Source organism: Geotrypetes seraphini, chromosome 2, assembly GCF_902459505.1.
Source record: "Geotrypetes seraphini chromosome 2, aGeoSer1.1, whole genome shotgun sequence".
Taxonomy (NCBI): Eukaryota; Metazoa; Chordata; class Amphibia; order Gymnophiona; family Dermophiidae; genus Geotrypetes; species Geotrypetes seraphini.
Window position 1 is genome coordinate 375,595,727 of NC_047085.1, and position 24,530 is coordinate 375,620,256.

The 24,530-nt window shown below is 44.8% G+C and overlaps 1 protein-coding gene across 4 annotated transcripts in view; it reads right to left on the minus strand.

The window, feature by feature from the left end:
• The window catches only part of PTPN3 (protein tyrosine phosphatase non-receptor type 3), a 710,747-nt gene that overhangs the window by 70,376 nt on the left and 615,841 nt on the right, over positions 1 to 24,530 (minus strand). For all 4 annotated transcript variants that reach the window (XM_033930629.1, XM_033930631.1, XM_033930630.1 and 1 more), the window contains one exon: positions 5,597 to 5,725. In XM_033930629.1, the coding sequence (XP_033786520.1) occupies positions 5,597 to 5,725 (129 nt within the window). The remainder of the gene's footprint in view (positions 1 to 5,596; positions 5,726 to 24,530) is intronic.

Consider the following 24,530-nt stretch of genomic DNA (forward strand, 5'->3'; position numbering starts at 1 on the left):
CGGCGCTGGTGCTGTATGTCTCCCAACTTCCTTCTGCCATTGCATATAAGCAGCATCGGTGCTGTATGTCTCCCTTCCTCCTGCTGTCATGTATCTCCCGCCTTCCTCATCTTCTCTCCCCAGCCTTCCTCCCCCCCCTCCCCCCAAACAGCAGCAACTCACTGTGTGAACTTTGCTAGGCCAGTCCATCTCCGACGAAAGAGGAAGTTGCATTATCGGAGGCGAACCGAGCCGGACTTGCAAAGGCCCTGAGGCTGCCTGATGGAATTGCCGGCTCAGCAGTACCTCTCCCTAGTGGTAGCTCACTGCATGCTTTTAACTTCCCCATGCAACTGCCGCTAGTGTTAGTTTAACCACGGTTCCATCAGGTAGCCTCGGGGCCTTTGCTAGGCTGGACCTCCTCCAATGAAAGAGGAAGTTGCATCATCGGAGATGGGACGGCCTAGCAAAGGCCCCACAGCTGCCTGATGGAACCACAGCTAAACTAATGCTAATGGCTGCTGATTGAGGAAGTTAAAAGCATGCAGTGAGCTGCTGCTAGGGAGAGGAGATATACTGCTGGACATGGGGAAGGGGTACTGTTGGACATGAGGAGAAGCAGTGATGCTGTGGACAAGGGGGAGGGAAAGGGAAGGGAGAAGAGGTGCTGCTTGGCCTAGCAGAAGGGGAGGGGAAGGGAAAAGTGCTGTTGGACTCGAAGGAGAAGAGGAGGGAAATGAAAGGTGCTACATGCTGGAGGGGAGGGTGAAATAGTGCATTGGAAGAGAGCATATTAGTTGTGAGTGGGAATGGGGGCAGGGAAGGAAGTAGGAAGAGAGAGAGAGATGCTGGTTGGGGAAGGGAATGAGGTCTGGAGGAGAGGAAGCATGCACAATTGGCTGCACAATCAGAAGGAAGTGCAACCAGAGATTCATGAAATCACCAGACAACAAAGGTAGGTAGGAAAAATGATTTTATTTTCAATTTAGTGATCAAAATGTGTCAGTTTTGAGAATTTATATCTGCTATCTATATTTTGCACTATATTTGTCTATTTTCTATAGTTGTTACTGAGGTGACAGTGCATATTTTAAAGTCATCTGCTTTGACCTCTTTGAAAACCCCCCAAATATAAATGATAATTAAGATTTTCTCTGCGTACAGGGTGCTTTGTTTTTTTAAATTTTGTGGTTACCATTATGCATTAATAAGATTATATTGTGTGCATATGAAAAATGGATGGAAGAAATTGCATTACAAATAGTACTATTATTATGTGGGTGGGTCAGGGGTGGAGCTTGGGCAGGTCAGGGGCGGAGCTTGGGTGGGGGTACTCAGTTGATATTTGCTAGACTTAGGGGGTACTTGGCTTGAAGAAGTTGAGAAACACTGTTCTAGACTATGTCTTCAGAATGGACAAGAATGCCAAACTTTAGGACAGAAGTACCCAACCCATGGTACACATATCTCAAGAGAGTGTCCAGAAGGAGCTGGCTGCATGGCAGGGGGAGAGTCAGATGAAATGGCTTCATGGCAGGTGAATGAGAGAGAGAGGGTTGAAAGGAGATGGCTGCATGGTAGGGGTGTTGCGAGAAAGTTAAAAATCAGACACTAGAGCCAACATGATTACAGAAATAAAATGAGTAGTGCAGTAATTCCCCAAACCAGTTCTGGGGGAACCACAGCCATAACTTTTTCAGGTTATCCACAATTAATATGCATGAGATAGATCTGCATAACACGGAGAAAGTGTACGCAAATTAATCTCATGAATATTCTTTGTGGATATCGTGAAAACCTGACTGGCTGGGGTCCACCCAGGACAGGTTTGGAAATCATTGGACTAGAACCAGTGGGGCATCTACCCCTCTATCTCTTATAAGAGATGGGTAGAATTGACCTTTTGGATCAAAGTACAAAGTATGGCATTAGCGGTCCTAATCCTACTGAGCCCATACCATCCGTATGCCCATTACTGACTTTAATGTGATTGATGAAATTGTAATGCAGTAAGACAACAGCTCTATCCAGCCATACTCAACATTGTTGACAGCTTTAAGAGCAATTCTTCACTGTTCTAGGAAAAGACAGAAACCTTGCTACACTTGATTAACTGCAGATCGACACTGCTTTAGGTACTCTCAGGAAGAGAAGAACTCTTAAAAGTGGGGACACTAGAAATGTGAACAGTGTGATTCATATATATAAAACTGCTCTGAATTGACTCCCCAGCTATTAGTAGTGGTAAAGAAGATCTCAATAATCATAATCATATATGACAAATTAAGAACATCAACCTTCAAGCCTATTTCACAGGGTGAGCGAGTAGGAATCAGACACAACGGATTTACCTACCCCACTGTTTACCAACTTTTTAAATAAGCAAGGAATCCAGGGGAGGGGAGGGGGTATATCTTTTGTTTAGTATTATTCTCTGATGGAAAATATTGGATGGGAGAGGGAGATTTATTTTTGTATTGATACTGATTGATTATAAGTGCTTATCTGATTATTATTAATTGTATGTATATTGTATTGCACTTTTTGTTGGCTTTGAAAACTAAATAGAGATTAAAAAAAAAAAAAATAAGCAAGGGATTTATCAATATATTCTAACACTATGCAATTATAGGTATTTATAGTATTCAGGGAGTGACCTCTCTGGAAATGTTATGAAAGGCCAGAAAAGTTGAAGGCAACAATCCCGGGATACCTTGCAGCTCTCAGAGATCATGTTGATATGGACAGAAACCTCTGCTCGTTTTAGATTTAATAATAATTTATTTCTTATATACCGCTAAACCGTGAAGTTCGAAGCGGTTTACAATAAAGATACATTTGACAGTACATGGGATAGAAACGGTTTACAATAAAGATACATTTAGTCAGTACATGGGATGCAAATGGTTTATTCACAATAACTGTCAAATTTCAATTCTGGGTACCCACAGGCAAACCAGGGGAGAGAGGAGATGCCCTTCTCTACTCCTCTCCACTCTTCTGCCCAAATTCTGCCCCCTTTCAATATCATCCTTCTACTAGAGCTGTCCAATTAAATTATCTAGTCCCCAAGTAGAAATTCAGTGTGGCTCCTCTCTGGGCCCAGTGGCTCCCAGTGACTTCTTGTTAAAATTTCTTTAATAGTTCATCAGTTCAAGTTTATTCAAGGTTTGTACGCCTCCCATCAAATGAATTGTTTGAGTGGCTTACATTTTACAGTTAGAGGAGAATATAGCAGAAAACAGAAACACAGATGAGAAGGGTTAATGGGGGATTGAACTACAATATTTGATAGGAAAGTGGGGGCAGCACACTAGGAAGGGCATGTGTAAATCAGTGATCCCCTAGCAGAGCTAAAGAGCTCACATTAATTGTAGGCATCACAGAAAAGAAAGGTTTTTGCTATCTGCTTTGAACTGCTACAATGAGGATAATGTAGAATGGTACAAAACTGCTTTTGTCAGTAGCAATTGGGACCACATAGCTGTGAATTGGGTTTCCAGAGGCCACTCCTAGGTATCCAAAGCCTTACTTTGGGCCTTATTATCGGACAAGTCCATGTTCACATTACATGGCCTCTGAATCCCCCTGCTACAGCCTTTGCCCTCCCTTATCAATTAGTAACTGAGGGAGAGAAAAATTACTTTTTTCGTGTATATGGGCATTTAGCTTGGCTAGGCTCTATATGTAAAGTCCAAAAAGGGGTTTATTTGAAGCATATTTTATAAGGGCAGCATAAGGGACTAAGTGCCTGTATAAACTAGACACCCATATTCAGCCCTTGCAGCACACCAGTGCTGACAGATTTAACACCTGCTCTACCCTATGATTACAACACGGATCTCAAAGTCCCTCCTTGAGGACCGCAATCCAGTCGGGTTTTCAGGATTTCCCCAATGAATATGCATTGAAAGCAGTGCATGCACATAGATCTCATGCATATTCATTGGGGAAATCCTGAAAACCCGACTGGATTGCGGCCCTCAAGGAGGGACTTTGAGACCCCTGGATTACAAGTAGCAAAATGAAAACTTCAGTAAAAGTACCTAATATTAAAGAATGTAAATAAATCCCTGATGCAATATCTGCTTCAATTAGTCACTGGTGTCTCAAACAGGTCATTAATCTTAAGACATTCCAACTCGTTGGAACTGAGACTTTCATTTTGGGTGGACATTATTTGGTATATGACTAATTTAGTTAATGGGTGTTCATGACTGAAACGTTCACTTTTCTAATTATATGCATTCTCTTCTAATATGCTAGTTTTAAAATAGTATATTTTATACCCACACAACTTTGGAGGAATGCTGTTGTTAAAATATACAATGCACTGTCCTGTTTACAAGTAAACACATTTTAACTCAAGTTTCCCACTTTCTCAAAATACATTGGCTCCCTATTACGCACCGCATAACATACAAAATCTTATTGCTAGTATTTAAAACTCTAACCACCAATGAATCTTCATTTATAAATCGGATGCTTATCCCACATAATTCATCACGTTCTCTTCGTTCTTTAGCACAAGGGTTATTGGCAGTCCCTTCCTTAAAAGTGGTAGGTACCAGACGGCATGACATGTTCTCAATTGTGGCCCCCCCAGACTTGGAACTCTTTGCCACAATACATAAAAAATGAAAAGGATCTCAGTCTTTTTAAAAATAAATTAAAAACTTTCCTTTTTAAAGATGCTTTTAATCTTTAATAGAAATACTCTTTTGCTGCAGTCAAGTTATCCCTCCCTATGTTTTTTCCTTGAATGTTCCCTTTTTTCTCGCAACATCTATAATGTAACTTTCCCCCTTTTTATCATTATGTGTCTTAGTATTGTCCGTGTATAAGTCGGTTTTTTATTTAGTACTGGATACTATTAATATGTCTTTTAAAAAGATTAAGTTTGTCTTAAAATGTTTAAGTGTTTGTCTGCTTATGAGTTTTGATTTTAGCTTGTATATAATATTAGTAACTTGTTTTATAATGCTTATGTATCTTATTGTAAATCGCTTAGTAAATTATAGATAAGCGATTCATCAAATGAATAAATAAACATAAACATAAACATAAACAAACCACATGGAGGAAATGTCAGCCTATTTAGGATTCTCTTCGTATACATGAAAATCTCACACACTGAACCAAAACTAAAATCCCGGGCAGAATGTCAATGCTCATCCAGTCCTTGTACGCTTTTTATATTTTTATGAAGTAGGTGCTTTTCTGGAGTAATTTCACATCAGTGTCTCTGATAAAACATGAATATACAAGACAGATGAATTCAAATATCAAATGCTTTTCACTTTCCTGCATTTTTCCTTATAAAATGACACCCAGGAACGAGATCGGTGTGACCAAGTTTTACATTAACCTTGGATGCAAAATTTTACTTACACAAAGTCAGCAGCTCTTGTCTCAATCTTCTGTATAATGGCTGTGCTCATTCCCCTCCCCCACACTGAGTAGTTTATGAATGCAGTAAGTCACTTCTATGCGGTATCACTAATTCTACTGTACTTGGTCTGTGCATGGCAGAAGGATCATGCAGTGATGCAAGTTTACCATAGAGCAAGTTGTTATTGCTTACTTAGAAACAGAAGTAAGGCTCACAAGCACCTACCTCAATATTTGTAACCAGCATTTCCCTAAACACGTAGGCGAGCGTGCAGTCTTCTGACAGACATTTCACTCGGAAGTTACCATATTCCATGACTTCTGGTGGATCAGGCCAATACTGATGACATTTGGTCTAAAAACAGAACATAGTCATTTTATACGTTATACTGTTAAAAAAAAGTGATCTTATTTTTCCACGAAGATGGTGGTTTTCACTATTTTATCTAGACAGCAAGGGTTTTCTTAAGACCTTATAGTGGAAATTTAAACCATCAATGACTGCATTCAGCAAAGTACTACAGTATAAGGCAAAACTTATCCAGTGCTAACGCCATCTCGTCATCTCTTCCAGACAGCTGATCGAATTTCCATTTTGGATTTGGTACTGAAACTGACCAGAAACCAGGGTTCAGGTTTTGACCCAAAATACCTGTGTATTTTTGGTAGAAACTGAAACTATAACCCCCCCCCAAACTATTGCTGCAAGTCCATCTTTCCCCCTCCCATCACACCTGTCCTCTCCTCTTGGGTCGCTCACTAGTTCTGTCCTTAGGCCTACATTTTAAAAGCCTTGGTGGTCTGGAGCATCCAGAGTTTCTCCTGCCCTTGTTATCTGTTTTCTGAAAATGGTGGCCGTGACTTTCCTTGGCAGGCTCATGAGACTGCTGCAGAAGGTTGCGGCCTCCATTTTGGAATTGGGAACAGAATGAGCAGGAAGTTGATGGGTGGCCCAGGAAGGGAGACTGGCTCAGAGGTAACTCCCAGCTCTGCTCAAGATTGCTCAGCACTATCTGAATAGTGCAGAGGTAGAATGCAGAGATTTTTAGTAGCATTATTTGGATAATTTTTCTGACAATTAGGGGGGGGCGTGGGAGAGGATTTACTATATCCCCTTTCTGTATTACAATCAAAGTGGTTTACATTTATATGCAGGCACTCTCTCTGCCCCAACTGGACTTATAATTTAATTTTTTTTTATACCTGTGGCACTAGCCAATTAAATGGTACCTGAATATTAAATGGGATATTGTCCATAAAAATGATAAGTCCAAAACAGGCCTAATATGAAAGTAATAATAATAACAATAATAACTTTATTCTTCTATACCGCCACAATCTGACAACTTCTCAGTGGTTTACATCGAAGAGAGCTGGTCAATCAGCGAAGTACAAAATACAAATAACAAAAGTACAATATATTTCTTAAGGATAATCAGAGTACAATTATTGCAATTATTAAAGAGTTATTACAATTAGTGTAATTTCTATTTAGGAAATGAATCTATCCGAAAAGCACCGTAAGTCAACCTGGCTTCACTAATATAACCAAACCAGGACTGCTGTTTACCTGCTTGAAACATAAAAGTCCTATCCAGAAATGACCTATATCTACAACCAGTAATCTTTGGATACCCACCGGATAACATACAAACTATGCATACTCACTTTCAAATCTCTCCTTAATAAAACCCAAGCATTTATATATAAATTATGAATTCCTTATTCTCCAAATAGAACTCTGAGATCCAACGAACAGAATTTACTAACTATTCCGTCTCTTAAGGTTATTAATACTAGACGGCAATTTATTTTCTCTGTTACCGCACCTCAGACTTGGAATGCCCTTCCAATTTATTTAAGAGAAGAGCAGAATCTAGAGATCAAAAGTAATTTAAAAACATTTCTCTTTAGAGATGCCTTTTGGTAATTAACTAAACAGTCCATAGGTCAAATTATTTTTACTGTATCATATTATATCTTTTATTTGTTTCCCTTTTGTACTTTTCCCTTTTTGTTCTACTTTTCTATATTGATTTTGTATTTCACCTCCCCTCTTTCCTTGTGTATATGAGTTTGTTAAGTTAAACTTTTAATCCCTAATGTCATTATATATACCGTATTTTCACGTAGATAACGCACACCCGTGTAAAACGCGCACACGGGTATAGCGCGCGGAAAACACAAATTTATGTACAGAAATTTTTATATACCGCACACACCCGTATACCGCGCATGCTGCCCGACTCTCCCGTCGCCGCCCGACTCTCCTTTCGCCCGCCCGACTCTCCTCTGGCCACCCCGACTCTCCTTTCGCCCGCCCCGACTCTCCTCTCCCCCTTGAAGTCCTGTCTCCACCCTGAAAACCTGATGCCCCCCCCCGACGTCCGATTCACCCCAACGCAGGACCACCTGCACCCCCACCCCGAAGGACCGCTCGCACCCCCACAGCCTCCCGACCCCCCCCATCATGTAGAAGCTCCTACCAGTGGCCTGCTGCTTTCTCTTGGCGGTCCCGGCCCTTCCGTGAGCCCTGCGCCTGCGCTGCTTCCTCTTCCAGCGGTTCGCCTTTTCTCTAACGTCAAGCCCTCTTGCCCCGCCGACTCCCCGACACGATCATCAGAATAGGCCCGGGAGCCTTAGGTCCCTCCTGGGGGCGGGGCCTGAGGCACATGGGCCCAACCCGACCATGTGCCCAAGGCCCCGCCCCCAGGAGGGACCTAAGGCTCCCGGGCCTATTCTGATTGGCCCAGGCGCCTTAGGCCCCACCAGTAGGCGGAGCTTTGGGACGGATGGGCCAATTCGGCCTCATTCCGTCGTTGGCTGCCTGCCGGAAAGGCGGGTTTGGCTCCCGTCTGTCCAGCCAACTACACAAAGGTACGGGGAAGGGGGGTGGGGGTGTCGTGGGGGGGTCGGCCAGGGGGGTCGCGGGTCGGCTGGGGGGGCGGTCGGAGGTGCTTGGGGGGGGGGGGCGGTCGTTGGGGGGAGGGGGTTTGCGTCGAGGGCAGGAGGGCCTGGGATCCCTCCTGCCCGTAATGTAGTGCGGGGTGTGGGTAGGGGGTCGCCGTGGCCAGGAGGGTTTGGGCTCTCTCCTGGCCCGATATTGTCGGGGAGTTGGGGAGTCGGCGGGGCAAGAGAGCTTGGGCTCCCTTTTGCCCCAATCGTGTCGGGGGGGGGGCAAGAGAGCTTGAGCTCCCTCTTGCCCCGATCGTGTCGGGGGTGCCGCGGTTGGCTGGGGCAAGAGGGCTTGAGCTCCCTCTTGCCCCGATCGTGTCGGGGGTGCCGCGGTTGGCTGGGGCAAGAGGGCGGGAGTGCATGCGAGCGGTCCTTCAGGGTGTGGGTGGGAGTGCGTGCTAGCGGTCCTTCAGGGTGGGGATGCGGGTGCGGATGGGAGCGCGTGCGAGCGGTCCTTCGGGGTGGGGGTGCGGGTGTGTGCGAACGGTCCTTCGGGGTGGGGGTGCGAGCGGTCCTGCGGCGGGGGGGGGGGGTGAATCGGACGTTGGGGGGGGGGGAAACTATGTAAAAAAAATTTTGTATAACGCGCTCACGCGTATACCACACAAGGTTATGCACGGTTTGTAAAAACACATATAACGCGCGCGTTATCTGCGTGAAAATACGGTAGTTTTGTATTGTATTGACTCCCATTAATTGTAATTTTAAATTGTTAATCGCTTAGAAATATGATTAAGCGATTAATCAAAAAAACCATTAAACTTGAAATTGTCATTTGTTTAATAAGACATTGACTATTTTTTTTCTGAGGCCCTCCAAGTACCTATAAATTCAAAATATGGCCCTGCAAAGGGTTTGCATTTAAGACCACTGCTCTATTGTTTCCAGTTATCTTCTCTCTTAATACACCAATTGCCAACTCTGTGCAGCCTGAGATGAGGGCTACCCCTCCTCTTTCCAAGTTGTAGAATACAGCACTGATAATTTTAAACTGCAGCTTTTACACCATTTGCTTGCTCTCATGGGGAAACATATGCAGTACTCCGTACCTTCTAGTGCATAATATTCACCCAGGGCTACACTTATGCCTGGATCTGGCTCTGGACACTCCTACTTAACCATTCTTGAATAGCTCTCATTAGCTGTCACACTGACACAGAGCAAAATGTTTAGCCCTTTACAGTTCTCCCTTCCCTTCCAGTACAGAGAGTACGTAGGATCAAGACAGTGGGAGGCTGCATAGTTGTAGGGAGGAGGGTAGGAGCTACAAGGACTGTGGGAGAAGCGGAACTCTGCACAGGGCCTTTGGAGAGAAGCAGTGGAACCATCGCAGATCTGTTTTCACAGTTCAAATTTATTTACTATACCGCAAATAAAACATTTAACTAAGTGGTGTACAATTAAAATAATCAAGGAAAGGAAAAGGGGAAAGCAACACTGGGATGCCTAAATTACAATATTGCAAGCCTTGACAAGTTTTCACAAAATCTTAGGAGCCAGCAGTGGAGGCCTCTCTTGCTTCTTCCACCCCCCATTCTTCCAACAGCATCCCCAGTTAAGGGGGGAAATCCCCTTCCAGATCAGCAATAGATCTTTTAGAAACTGGCTTACTATGAGCTCTTTTCCTATCTTGCGTCTTGTGGGCAAAAAAACCTTTAGTATATCAGTTTCTTACAGTGCCTCTGCAAATCACTGCTAAAAACCAGTAGTATCCCTTTCCAAAACATGCTGTCAGCTGTATGACAGTCCCTTTCCGATATAAGCAACACACTTGCTGAGATATTTAATACTAAAAAAGTATAAAACTTAAGTTAAAGCATTAAATATTTATTAGCACAGAGCACAATAATAGAATAATGCAGGTCTTATAAGGAGGCCCAGTGCCAACAAGTTGAATATTAGCCATTGAAAACACTTGGCTATCAGCTGCCACTTCTGAAGACCTTTCAATCACGCTAATACAAATGTTAAACAATACTGTTTAGAATTGTGGAATATATATAGGATGACAGTATTTGAATATTTTGGCTATTTGAGAAAATTGTCAGCTGTCTCCTTTATCCCTCATTGTAGTTCCTTTCCTCTTAACTCTGTAAACCGTGTCGAGCTCTGCGCTCGCGGAGATGGCGCAGTATACAAACCTAAGGTTTAGTTTAGTTTAGTTTAGTATGATAGCACCCTATGAATTGCTGAAAAAGAGGCAATTGCCTCTGTTTCACATATCCCCACATTCTGGTTCCCCACCTCAGGTTACCACACATCCAGATTTATCCAGACATGTCCTCTTATTAGAGGACTGTTCGGGTATCTAGACAATTTTCTAAAATCCGACAATTTGTCTGGATTTTGGATTCTCTCTGAGCCAAGCCAAAATTTTTTTTAACCTTTGGGTGGGCAGCGGGGGTCACCTGCAAGTGGGAGCTGCATGAATTTCAGTCCCGAAGTGGGTACTGGTGGTAAGAGCTCCGACTGAGAGCTGCTGGAGGCAGCAGGGAAGGCTCGGCTCTGCCTGAGCTTAGGGCCGCGTCAGGAGGGCATCTGAAAATAAGCACAATTCCATCGTGTCTGCACTTGCTTGGAGGTTAGTCATGGCCTCAAGTTCAGGCACAGCTGGGTCCTTTCCTACCCCCCGGACCATCGGTCTCCATGGTGGGACTGCGATTGATGCAGCTCCCACCTGTGGGTGACCCTGCTACTACCAGAGAGATACCCGTCCTACAGTGGGGGGAAGGGAGGAGAGGAGACGAGGTTGCTCAGTTTGTATGGGGGTAGGTTTGGGGGCAGAATTATGGTAACCCTATGCATACCTGTCTCTCCCTTGTTTGCACATACTCACCACCCAGCCATCACCTAATCTCTCACTCATATCCTCCCCTCAGCCTTTGCCCTCTTTCAGACTTCCCCAGCATTCACCCACTTTCTCACTGCTCTTATTCCCCCCCATCTGTAGGCTGCCTTTCCCTTTTTCCTAGCACTGTGATTCGGCTCTCATGTAATCTTGAGCCACGTGGTACAGAAAGTTTGGGCTGGTCTCACGGTTTCAAGTCCCGTGAAACTTGAAATGTTCTTTACTGCACATTAAAATATTTTGCAATTAGCACGGATATACTTCATGTCTCTCCTTGGTAAGTGTACCTGCGCTAACTCTAGAAGTGATAGTATGGGATAAATACCATGTGCAGTTCATACCCATTTTCCACCTATAACCTGCTCAGTTCCCACCCCTAACACAGGATGTAGTCAACGTACGAATTAGTGTGGACTCTCTCTATGGTAACGGTTACTATGCTCATGCATTAACGGTGTGTGCTAATTTGTGCATTCACTGCTTAATGTACTTTAGTAAAAGTGCCTCAGTGTGGCACTTTCAATCTGTCTGGGGGCATGATCACTGCAGGATTTGTTCTAGGATTATATAAAGAGATATAGGTGTCTATGTATATTTATAAAATAGGCATCTTCTGCACCTCAAAGCCTAGGCACCCTGTTATAACATTAACCCTAAGAAGTCCAGCTATGCACAAAAAGGAAACAGCAAAATGTGTGCCCTTAAAAACATTTGGTTGGCAAGAAAAAAAAATCTGGATAACAGCATAACTGTAAATAATATTTTCTGGAGTTGGCAACCTTGCTCCAAAGGGAACTGCAATCCATGCTTCCTAAGAAAAACAAATTGAGCAGGGACCGTCTCTTACATGTTTATTGTATAGCACTGCGTGCATCTGGTACCACTTTATAAATAAATAGTCTTTAAGCCCGTTACATTAACGGATGCTAGAATAGATGTGTCTGTCTGTTTGTCTGTGTTTCTTTCTCTCTCTCTCTCCTTGGCCGCTGTCTGTATCCTTCTGCCTCCCCCCCCCGAGCAAAGCTGTCTGCCCCCAGGACACACCTCCCCCCCAAAGCAGGCCCCTTTCCCTCTCCCTGTCTCTCCATGGCCCTCTTCTGTCTCCCCCCCCCCGAGCAAAGCTGTCTATCCCCAGCACACCTCCCCCCAAAGCAGCCCCCTTTCCCTATCTCTCCATGGCCCCTTCTGTCTCCTCCCCAGCACACCCCTCCCCCCAAAGCAGCCCCCTTTCCCTTTCCCCCTGGCTCCCGATATTGATTCCCTTCTTACCCTCCCAACATCCAGGCGTCTTATGGCCTGCTCCTCTTCACCAAAGCAGCCTGCGATCGTGGTGGCAGGCTTTAGCGAACCTCGCAGGCTGCTCTCCAACTCGGTAGCACGTTCCCTCTGACGTGATCCCGTGCGTCAGAGGGAGCGTGCTACTGAAGCTGGAGAGCGGCCTGCGAGGTTCTTTAAAGCCGGCCACGATCGCAGGCTGCTCTGAAGAGGAGGATCGGCGGCGGCAGCGGCGAGTGAGGGCGGGAGGTGACACGGCGACTCCTTCTTCTGCACGTAGGTGGTGAGCGGCTTGCGAGGTTCGCTACAGCAGCTGGCGAACCTCAGCAGGTCGCATTGAAGAGGAGCGGGAGGGAGGAGTCGCTGGTGTCTTCTGCACAGTCACGCGCAGGCGCCGTGAGGACTGGCACAGAAGCACATCTCACGGCGCCACCGCTCACAAATTTTCAAGAGCGCATGCGCCTCTAGCATTTTATTATTATTGATAAACAGTAGTAAATCTCTTGAGAAAATGAAAGTGGGGAAGGGGTTGGTAGGAAAGTGTGATGGGTACAAACACTAACAGCTGAAAACGAAGTCTCCTTTACCCAGATGGGCTGCCTAAGTCTGAAACAGAAACATGATGACTAAAATAAAAAGCAAACAAAAAAAAAAAAGGCAGGAAGGAATCAAATCCTTGTTTTGCTTAAGAAAAAAAAAAAAAAAAAAATTCTGCCCAGAATTTCCATTGCTGTTTTTTTAAATTTGAATAATTTAAACGAGGACAGGGTTAGACAGAGGAAGCAGCTCATATATCTTTGTTTTCTTAAAGTATGAGAACTGTCTATTGGCTGACTGATGGGATGCAGACATTGGTTTCATCTGTATATTTAAGTCTGCCTGCAACAGCAAAGACCATTCTGACATCGACAACATGATAGATATTTGTTGTCTACAAAAAAAATTGACACTGACTGACCAACTTATTTAAAAGTTCTGACAAAAGCCAGCAAAATGATGTCATTAGCCATTATCACTTTACGGTCTGATGCTCTTGGAAAAGGAGGCAGGGCACGGGGAGGGGGAAGAGGCTGGCTATAAAGATGAGAACCTTGGATTTGGAGGGTTATGGAATTCATATATGTCCACACAAGCTTAGCTGAACAAAAATAAAAAAAACAAACAGAAATATCTACAAGGGAAACTACCGTATTTTCACGCATATAACGCGCGCGTTATACGCGTTTTTACCTACCGCGCATACCCCTCGCGCGCTATATGCGTGAGCGCGGTATACAAAAGTTTTAAAACATAGTTCCCACCCCGCCCGACGCCCGATTCACCCTCCCAGCAGGACCACTCGCACCCCCACCCCGAACGACCGCTCGCACGCGCTCCCACCCGCACCCGCATCCACGATCGGAGCAAGAGGGAGCCCAAGCCCTCTTGCCCGGCCGACTCCCCGACGTCCGATACATCCCCCCCCCGGCAGGACCACTCGCACCCCCACCCCGAACGACCGCTCGCACGCGCTCCCACCCGCACCCGCGATCGGAGCAAGAGGGAGCCCAAGCCCTCTTGCCCGGCCGACTCCCCGACGTCCGATACATCCCCCCCCCCCCGGCAGGACCACTCGCACCCCCACCCCGAACGACCGCTCGCACGCGCTCCCACCCGCACCCGCGATCGGAGCAAGAGGGAGCCCAAGCCCTCTTGCCCGGCCGACTCCCCGACGTCCGATACACCCCCCCCCCCCGGCAGGACCACTCGCACCCCCACCCCGAAGGACCGCCGACTTCCCGACAATATCGGGCCAGAAGGGAGCCCAAACCCTCCTGGCCACGGCGACCCCCTAACCCCACCCCGCACTACATTACGGGCAGGAGGGATCCCAGGCCCTCCTGCCCTCGACGCAAACCCCCCTCCCCCCCAACGACCGTCCCCCCCCAAGAACCTCCGACCGCCCCCCAGCCGACCCGCGATCCCCCTGGCGACCCCCACGACCCCCCCACCCCCCTTCCCCGTACCTTTGGTAGTTGGCCGGACAGACGGGAGCCAAACCCGCCTGTCCGGCAGGCAGCCAACGAAGGAATGAGGCCGGATTGGCCCATCCATCCTAAAGCTCCGCCTACTGGTGGGGCCTAAGGCGCGTGGGCCAATCAGAATAGGCCCTGGAGCCTTAGGTCCCACCTGGGGGCGCGGCCTGAGGCACATGGGCCCAACCCGACCATGTGCCTCAGGCCGCGCCCCCAGGTGGGACCTAAGGCTCCAGGGCCTATTCTGATTGGCCCACGCGCCTTAGGCCCCACCAGTAGGCGGAGCTTTAGGATGGATGGGCCAATCCGGCCTCATTCCTTCGTTGGCTGCCTGCCGGACAGGCGGGTTTGGCTCCCGTCTGTCCGGCCAACTACCAAAGGTACGGGGAAGGGGGGTGGGGGGGTCGTGGGGGTCGCCAGGGGGGTCGCGGGTCGGCTGGGGGGGCGGTCGGAGGTTCTTGGGGGGGGCGGTCGTTGGGGGGGAGGGGGGTTTGCGTCGAGGGCAGGAGGGCCTGGGATCCCTCCTGCCCGTAATGTAGTGCGGGGTGGGGTTAGGGGGTCGCCGTGGCCAGGAGGGTTTGGGCTCCCTTCTGGCCCAACTACCAAAGGTACGGGGAAGGGGGGTGGGGGGGTCGTGGGGGTCGCCAGGGTGGTCGCGGTTCGGCTGGGGGGGCGGTCGTTGGGGGGAGGGGGGTTTGCGTCGAGGGCAGGAGGGCCTGGGATCCCTCCTGCCCGTAATGTAGTGCGGGGTGGGGTTAGGGGGTCGCCGTGGCCAGGAGGATTTGGGCTCCCTCCTGGCCCGATATTGTTGGGGAATCGGCGGTCCTTCGGGGGGAGGGATGTATCGGACGTCGGGGGGGGGGGGCATCAGGCTTTCAGGATGGGGACAGACCTTCAAGGGGGGACAGTGCACGGAAGTCAGGGGGGGTGAACGGAGAGTCGGGACAGCGCACGGAAAGTCAGGGCAGTGCACGGAAGTCAGGGGGGGGTGAACGGAGAGTCGGGACAGCGCACGGAAAGTCGGGGCAGTGCACGGAAGTCAGGGGGGGTGAACGGAGAGTCGGGACAGCGCACGGAGAGGCGGGGCAGTGCACGGAAGTCAGGGGGGGTGAACGGAGAGTCGGGCAGCATGCGCGGTATAATCGTGAGCGCGTTATACCAAAGTTTTTGTGCTTATCATCGTGATTTCTGCGCGCTATACACGTGTGCGCGTTTTATACGGGTGCGTGTTATTTGCGTGAAAATACGGTAAGAGCAGGCATGTCATTCATTGTCTTCCCCGTCTTCTACTTTTGCTATTCCCATCCATTTAAGGTGCAAAAAGCTGAAGCCTTGATCTTCCACCTCTACAGCAATTATATTGTCTTAATTGATAGAGGAAATAGACTTTACCATTCCAGAATTATATCAGCTTTAAACTGCTTGTTGTATAGTGGATTTCAGAAGATGGAGCCTTTTTTTTTTTTTTTTAACTACTATGCTTTCAACTTTAAGGTCAAAGAAGGTTTTATGCAAAGGCTATAGCACAGTGGTCTCAAACTTGCAGCCCGGGGGCCACATGCGGCCCACCAGGTACTATTTTGAGGCCCTCAGTATGTTTATCATAATCACAAAAGTAAAATAAAACAGTTTCTAGATCATATGTCTCTTTAGCTATAAATGACAATGTTATTATTAAGACTTAGCCAAAAGGAAAGATTTATAAACTATAAAGAATTTTACCTCATGCAAAATTGTCATTTCTTTAATAAGACATCAACTATTTTTTCTGAGGCCCTCCAAGTACCTACAAATCCAAAATGTGGCCCTGCAAAGGGTTTGAGTTGGAGACCACTGCTATAGCAGAAACACAGAAGCAAGTGGGTCAGGAATTCTCCAGGAGGAGGTCAAAACACAGACGAATAACCTGAACTAAAAACAGAGATAAACAATCCAGAGCTGGGACCAACACAACACAACATGCAAATTTAACTTGCATTGAATTCTATATGTATCTCCCACTCAAACAGATAACTAGGTGGGTTATAAAGTTAAAATATAAACTGAACGCAGTTATGAATCCAGGGGCTCCTTTTACTAAGCTGCGCTAGCGTAGCGCGGGGTTAGCGTGCGCTAATATTCTGCGTGCGCTAAAAACGCTACCGCAACTTAGTAAAAGGAGCCCCAAGTTTAGACAACCCCATATATAAAGACAGACACTGAAAAGGCTACGGGTAAGGCAAAGAGCAACAACCATATAAAATCCAAAGTAATTTAAACAACTGCTCCGACACTGCTAGACTATTATAATCTCGCATTGTTATGACTTCCAGAGAAACAGATATACAGACTGCAGATTCTACAGAATGTAGCTGCAAAACTCATCCTGGGGGGATGATCAAACTTCATTGGCTTCTGACAAACGCACGGATTCTCTTGGGTTCGGAAAAATAATGCAATTGAAAGAAAATAATGAAAGGAGTCAGAGGAAGCATCTGCTGTGGCAGCAATTCAGCAAGATTTAATCTGTTTTTCCTCACCCCCCTTTCTACCGACTACAGTAGGTATAGTGCCTGTTAATTTTCTACCTGTATATAGAAAACAAACATATATAATATAACTAACTTCTTTCACAAGATCTCATACACCCGAGGCACTACTAGCGCTTCTTTCGTGCCCTTACTGGGGTGGTGCATTCATCATTGGTCTTTGAGACATATACATAACTAATGTTACTGTTCAATTTAAGCCAGTGTTTCTCAACTCGGTCCTGGAGTATCCCCTTGCCAGTCAAGTTTTCAGGATATCCACAATGAATATGCATGAAAGAAATTTGCATATAATAGAGGCAATATATGCAAATCAAGTTTATGCAAGTTTAATGTGGATATCCTGAAAACCTGACTGGCAAGGGGATACTCCAGGACCGAGTTGAGAAACACTGGCTTAAATTGAACAGTAACATTAGTTATGTATATGTCTCAAAGACCAATGATGAATGCACCACCCCAGTAAGGGCACGAAAGAAGCGCTAGTAGTGCCTTGGGTGTATGAGATCTTGTGAAAGAAGTTAGTTATATTTTATGTTTGTTTTCTTTATATATTTGCATTTTTGTATTTTTTTGAGCAAACTTAAGTTTTCCTTTATTTTGTTTGAATTTTCTACCTGTGCAATAAAAAAAACTTGGAATTCAGACAAGGTATCCTCCCTGCAGATTAGTACCTGGTTTAACTGCACGATTAGCAGGGCATAGGAACTCCCCGCAGCCATTTCCTATGAGTGATCTGCACGGGGCAGGAGCATAGGAAGATCGCTCCTGCCCTGAAAGCCGCTAGACCAGGGATCTCAAAGTCCCTCCTTGAGGGCCGCAATCCAGTCGGGTTTTCAGGATTTCCCCAATGAATATGCATTGAAAGCAGTGCATGCACATAGATCTCATGCATATTCATTGGGGAAATCCTGAAAACTCTACTGGATTGCGGCCCTCAAGGAGGGACTTTGAGACCCTTGCGCTATACCACCAGGTAAGGTCTGAGATGGTTTGTTTGAGTGAGAGTTTGTATTTAAAGCATGGGAGGAAGGCAAGGATGTGCTGAGACTGGAGTCGGTTCAGAGAATGGCCACCCGGATGGTCTCGGGACTTAAGGATCTCCCGTACGAAGAACGATTAGACAAACTGCAGCTATACTCGCTCGAGGAGCGCAGAGAGAGGGGGGACATGATCGAGACGTTCAAGTATCTCACGGGCCGCATTGAAGCGGAAGAAGATATCTTCTTTTTCAAGGGACTCACGGCAACAAGAGGGCATCCGTGGAAAATCAGGGGCAGGAAACTACGAGGTGACACCAGGAAATTCTTTTTCACTGAAAGGGTGGTTGATCGCTGGAATAGTGTTCCACTACAGGTGATTGAGGCCAGCAGTGTGCCTGATTTTAAGGCCAAATGGGATCAGCACATGGGATCTATTCACAAGGCAAAGGTAGGGGAGGGTCATTAGGGTGGGCAGACTAGATGGGCCGTGGCCCTTATCTGCCGTCTGTTTCTATGTTTCTATGTTTAAGGCGGGAGGGAGGCGGGGTGAGTCAGAGCCAGCCAAGAAGTTATTTGCGGTTTTTCACACTTTGCGGTCTGGCTCTGCACCTAACCCCCTGTGGATAAGGAGGGAGAAGTGTAAAGCAATTACTTTTCTGATGCATTAGTAGAGTATCAAATAACTGAACAATGATAGAAGAAAAAATGTGAAGGGTTATAGGGAACCTGTTTATAAAATATTCTGAGAATATAAAGATGTACTCTTTCTTAGAAAATTTGAATAGTAGCACAAGACCAAAATAAATGATCCAGCATTGCCCCCTTTTGATTACATTTTATACAGGTAATATCAGATACAATGTCCATCTTAAAAGCCCAATTTGAAGCTACATAACCCCAGAAAGCAAACTTATAAATCTGTTCCCTTAAATTAGAATTTACTGCTTTCACTGGAGAGCAATTACTAATCCCCCTGAGAATACCTGAAGTGACTTCAACCCCAAATCGTGTTCATTTCTGGGCCCAGTGTTCTAGAGAGGGAAATGCCTGTTTAGCACACAACATCTTATAATAAAAAGATAGGCTACTTTTGTCCTCTTTAGCAAGCAAATAGGCCTCTTTAACTTGCTCAAGCATATCTTCTGTCAGGTATTGGAAGTCTAAAGAGTGAACATAATGTCTAATCTGAAAACAGGCAAACTGGTCCATAGATATCAACGAGCTTACATCTCTCAAGTGCCTAATAGGGAACACCTGCCCATCCTCAGCTAGTACATGACGAATATGAGTTATACCTTCCTGTGCCCAAGTGAGAAACACCTGACAAGTATTATCGACTAGAAAGTTGGCATTCTCCTGAAGAGGTAACCTTCCAGTGACATATCTATTCAACTGATTGGATTTACACCTCCAGCCCCAAACCACCCATAGAGCTTTAACTAAATTGCTTCATCTAAATCTCTGAGGAAAGTCTTTAGTACATGTGCAGCGGTGGCCAAAAACGCAAACAGGATGCTAGGAATTATTAATAAAGGGATGGTTAACAAGACTAAGGGCTCCTTTTACTAAGGTGCTTTAGGGCCTTAACGCGTAGAATAGCGTGCACTAAATTGCCGTGCGTGCTAGACTTTAACGTCAGCATTAAGCTGGAATTATTCTAGAAGCATACTGCGCGGTTTAGCGTGCGGTAATTTTGTGCATGCGCTAAAAACGCTAGCACACCTTAGTAAAAGGAGCCCTAAGAATATTATAATGCCCATGTATCGCGACCTTACCTAGAGTGTGACCTTACGTAGAGTATTGCGTTCAATCTGGTCTCGTTATCTCAAGAAAGCTATAGCGGCTTCCAGAGGGAGTGATAGGACAGGGTGCGGTATTGGAATTCAAGAAGGGATTGGACAATTTTCTGAAGGAAAAGGGGATAGAAGGGTATAGATAGAGGGCTAGTATACAGGTCCTGGACCTGATGGGCCACCGCGTGAGCGGACTGCTGGGCATGATGGACCTCAGGTCTGACCCAGCAGAGGCACGGCTTATGTTCTTAACAAAAGGTTCAAAGAAGAGCGACCAAGATGATAAAGGGGATGGAAATCCTCTTGTATGAAGAAAGACTAAAAAGGTTTGGGCTCTTCAGCTTAGAAAAGAGATGGCTGAGGGGAGATATGATTGAAGTCTACAAAATCCAGAGTGGAGTAGAATGGGTACAAGTAGATTGATTTTTCACTCCGTCAAAAACTACAAAGACTAGGGGACACTCGAAGTTACAGGGAAATACTTTTAAACCAATAGGAGGAAATATTTTTTCCACTTAAAGAATAGTTAAAGTTCTGGAACACATTGCCAGAGGTTGTGGTAAGAGTGGATAGCGTAGCTGGTTTAAGGAAAGGTTTGGACAATTTCCTAGGTTTTGGCCAGGTACTAGGGACCTGGATTGGCCACCGTGAGAATGGCTACTGGGCGTGATGGACCATTGGGCTGACCCAGTAAGGCTATGCTTATGTTCTTAACATATCATAGCTAGGGGAATGGGGAGAAAAGTGTATTTTCAAATCCAAAGGAGTATAGTAGTGAGTATTTTGAAGCCAGTCATGAATCTGGCGCATATGACAAGCCTTACCATAAAGATTCAATGACAGCCCTCCTCGTCTAAGAGAACAAGATAAAAGATTAAGACAAAATTAAGGATACCCCTCCCCCCCCAGAAAAAAAATCGAATCAGTAATCACTCAACCAATAATTTATCTGTCCTTTTGAGAGTAAAAGGGATGGTCTGCATTACATAAAGCCCCTTTGACAAAATTATCATAGGATACAAAGCCAAATGGCCTAAGAGTGATAAGAATAAATTTGCCCAATTTTAAAAAGCTCATTTTGTAATTCCCAACAATGAGGCAATATTTGCTACATAAAGCTGGGAATATGTTCTAGACAACTGCACCGCAAGATAGCATATAGATAGGCTTCCCCATTGAAAAGTGCCCTCTTCACCAGGCCTGGGGGTCAATATGAATGGGCAAGGCCACTGTTTGGGGAGGGCTGTGGCTCACTGGTTGAGCTGCTGCCTTTGCACCCAGAGGTTGTAAGATCAAATCCCAGTGCTGCTCCTTGTGACCCTGGGCAAGTCACTTAATCCTCAAGTGCCCACTGCTTTGAATGCCAGCTTTGAAATGCCAAAGCGACAAAAAGGTGGTATACAAGTCCCCATTCCCTTTCCCTTATAGGTCAACTTAAAACCTTCCATTTCCCCCCCCCCCAAACTAAACTTCTCCAACATCCGCGGCAAAACTTTTTCAGGATCTGTCAAAAGAAATAAAAGTTCACCACCAAATTCCAAGGTACAAAACCTCAGTCTGATCCATTTTCATTCCCAAAATATTGGAAACTCGTTACAAACTCTGTAAACAAGTTCCAAATAAAGCAAAAATAAGAGAGTTTTTTTTTTTGGGGGGGGGGAGGAGGACAGCCCTGGTGAGTACCTCTAGTAATAGGAAACACAGAAGACAACATATCATTAACTCAAATGGCAGCCTGGGGACCAGAGTGCAAAGCTTTGACTGTTGTCAAATAAAACCCCCAGAAATCAAATTGATCTAGTGCCTGAAATAAAAAAGACCAGGATACCAAGACAAATGCTTTTTCAGCATCTTGCCTTTCTATCTAAACAATACTCCCAGGCTGCCAACAACTTGTGGACATTATACTCAGCATAGCGTTGCTTCACAAACCCAACCTGATCACCGTGAACTAACCTGGGTAAAATGTCTGCCTACCATACTGCAAGCACTTTCACAAGAATTATTAACTCCGCATTTAATAGGGACCATCCCAGGACTAAAGGGATAGTGCTGCAGCTGTCAGAATGGATATTCAGTGGCCATTCAGTTAAGTGCTACACAATATTTGCTCTGGGGCCAGCCAGTGCAATTTAACCAGGCAAGGGCCTTTTCTTTCTGATTAAATCATTTTAAATATCAATCAATAAATGTTTTTCTTTGTTCTGGATTTTAGCTGTGAGCTTATTTTTACTGTTACAATAGTTGTTTATTACATTTTATTTCAGATCAGTTAACCTTCTGTTCCTTTCTTATAGGCTACTTGGGATTCATTTTTATTGCAATTTTAACTTATAATGGTAATCTATTATGTGGTTGGTTTGTTCTTGTTTATTATTTGTACATTTAGTGTTATATTGTAATTTATGTTATGTATATGTCTCAAGCCTCTTAATAGGCAATTGAAATTGAAGAATACATTTACCTGAGGGTGGGGGAGGGGGGAAATTTTTAGAAAAAACATAGATCTTACTGAAGGATGAAATCAAGACAAGAATGACTGGAATGAAGTTGTTGAATTGTGTGATAGTTCTATTAAAATGGTTTTTTTTTTAAGCTTAATTGAATCAGTGAAAAGTCAACTTCTGAGGTATCTCAAGCTACTACTACTACTTATTTCTATAGCACTGCTAGACGTACGCAGCACTACATACTTAGCTGAGTGAAGCTCTGAAAACAGAAGGTTCTCACACAGAAGGTAAATATGCTGGAATATACTGCATCCTACTCTAGACTTGACCAATCAACGCAATGGTTACAACACTATTTTGCTAGATAGATGGTACAGTTCTCAATCCAACCACTAAGTGGCAACATAGCACATTAATACAGTACTGCTAAAAATGTGAGGCGTGAAATACTGTACAGCAGGCATATCCAACTTCAAACAGGTCGTGATCTACTTTTTCCGGCCAAAAGTGCCGGTGATCTACCACCGTGAAAATTAACATCCTCTTTTACAAAGCCGCGCTAGTGGCTGCCGTGCGGCAACAGCCCCGAAACCCATACAGATTTAAAGGGCTTCAGAGCTGTTGCCGCGTGACATTGTAAAAGAGGGGGTAAGTTTCAAATTAAATTTTAACCCAATAAAGTTGGAGGATTGCCCCCCCCCCCCAATGTCTAATGAACCTTACTTGGATGTGATCAGCTGTTAAGCAAATTAAGCAAAAACAAAACAGAGAGACAAAGATCCAGTAAGAACTGCAAGGGGAAATGGAAAGTACATTTTTTCCTAAAGTTTTATTGAGTAATAACTTTCTTTAACTTTTATTGAGTAATTTGTGTTAAATTTAGGTGGAGTATTGATCCAGGCTGATCTTGCTCAATCTTTAATATTTCGCTCTTGCTCATTAGTGAGATGTCTGAGCCTGCATTTCATCCACCAGCTTTTTGAAGTTGGGTAATATTACACGAGGGCCAGTCTCAGGGAATCCTGGAGATGTTCATCTGTCATGTTGGAACATTGTGTACTCTGTCATTTTCAGATGGGAAAATGCAGATTCACACAAATAAGTTGAACTGAAACAGGAGTGTACAGCTTCACTGCATCTTCTCAAGTTGGGAAATTTGTCTCTAGGCATTAGCTTCCAAAATGATTCTTGCTCAGCATGGGTCTTAAGAAAAATGTCATTTTTAAGAGTTAATATTTTGTTTTCAAGAGATGGCTTGTTCAATGAGTAATTTTCACTGATAGCAGCTGCAGTTTCTTTAATGTTCACATCTACTTTGAATGGGTATGACAAGTACTCCCCAACTGTTCAATTTTTGGGAAGTCACAGAATCAGTTTTTGAATTCCTGTATAACAGAACAGATTTCTGTCACATACTTCTCATTCTGAAAAACAAAATTTGGATATTGCCTCAGATGGTCCTGCGTATTAGGAAAATGATCAAAGTGTTGTTTGCAAGGTCAGTCATCATTAGCTCAAATTTGTTCTTGTAGGATGAAACTTTACTCATCTCGCCAATGCATTTGTTTTTACCTTGTACTTCAAGGTTTATATCACTTAGTTTGCCTTTAAAGTCAGAGAGAAGTGCCAGATCACATAACCACTCCTCATCTTCCAACTCTGCTTGGTCATCTTCCCTCTCCTTCAAAAAATTTCTTATTTCATTCTGCAAATCACGAAATCTTTGCAGAAATTTATGACTACTTAGCTATCTTACATTTGTGTGCAAAATGATTTCCGCTGCCCCTTCATCAAGAATAAGATTGAAAAGCCATCTTTGAAGTGATCTTCCATGAACTGAATTTACAATTCTGAAAGTGATGTCCATGACAGTCTTTGTATTGAGTCTCTTGCTCGCCAAACTTGTTGATGAATGATTTTGTGGTAAGAAAGGAAATCTGGGAAGTCGTAATGCTGTCTACAGAGGACTATGAAACTCTTAACCTCACCTGCCATTGCTTTTGCTCCATCAGTAGTGATGGAAACATGTCTATGCAATGAAAGATTACACTTTGCCACAAAAGAATGGAAAGAACTGAATATTTCCTGACTGGTAGCTCTCCCTTTTAAAGAAATCATTCCAAGTAGTTCTTCTTTAACACTGAGGTCTTCAAAAACCATCCGGATAAAGACTAGTAACTGGGCTATGTCTCTTATGTCTGTATATTCATCCAGTTGGAGTGAAAAAAGCAACACAATTTGAAACATTCTCCAATAATTGTTCAGTTGTATCTCCACACATCTTTTCTATTTGCCGCACAACAGTGTTTCTTG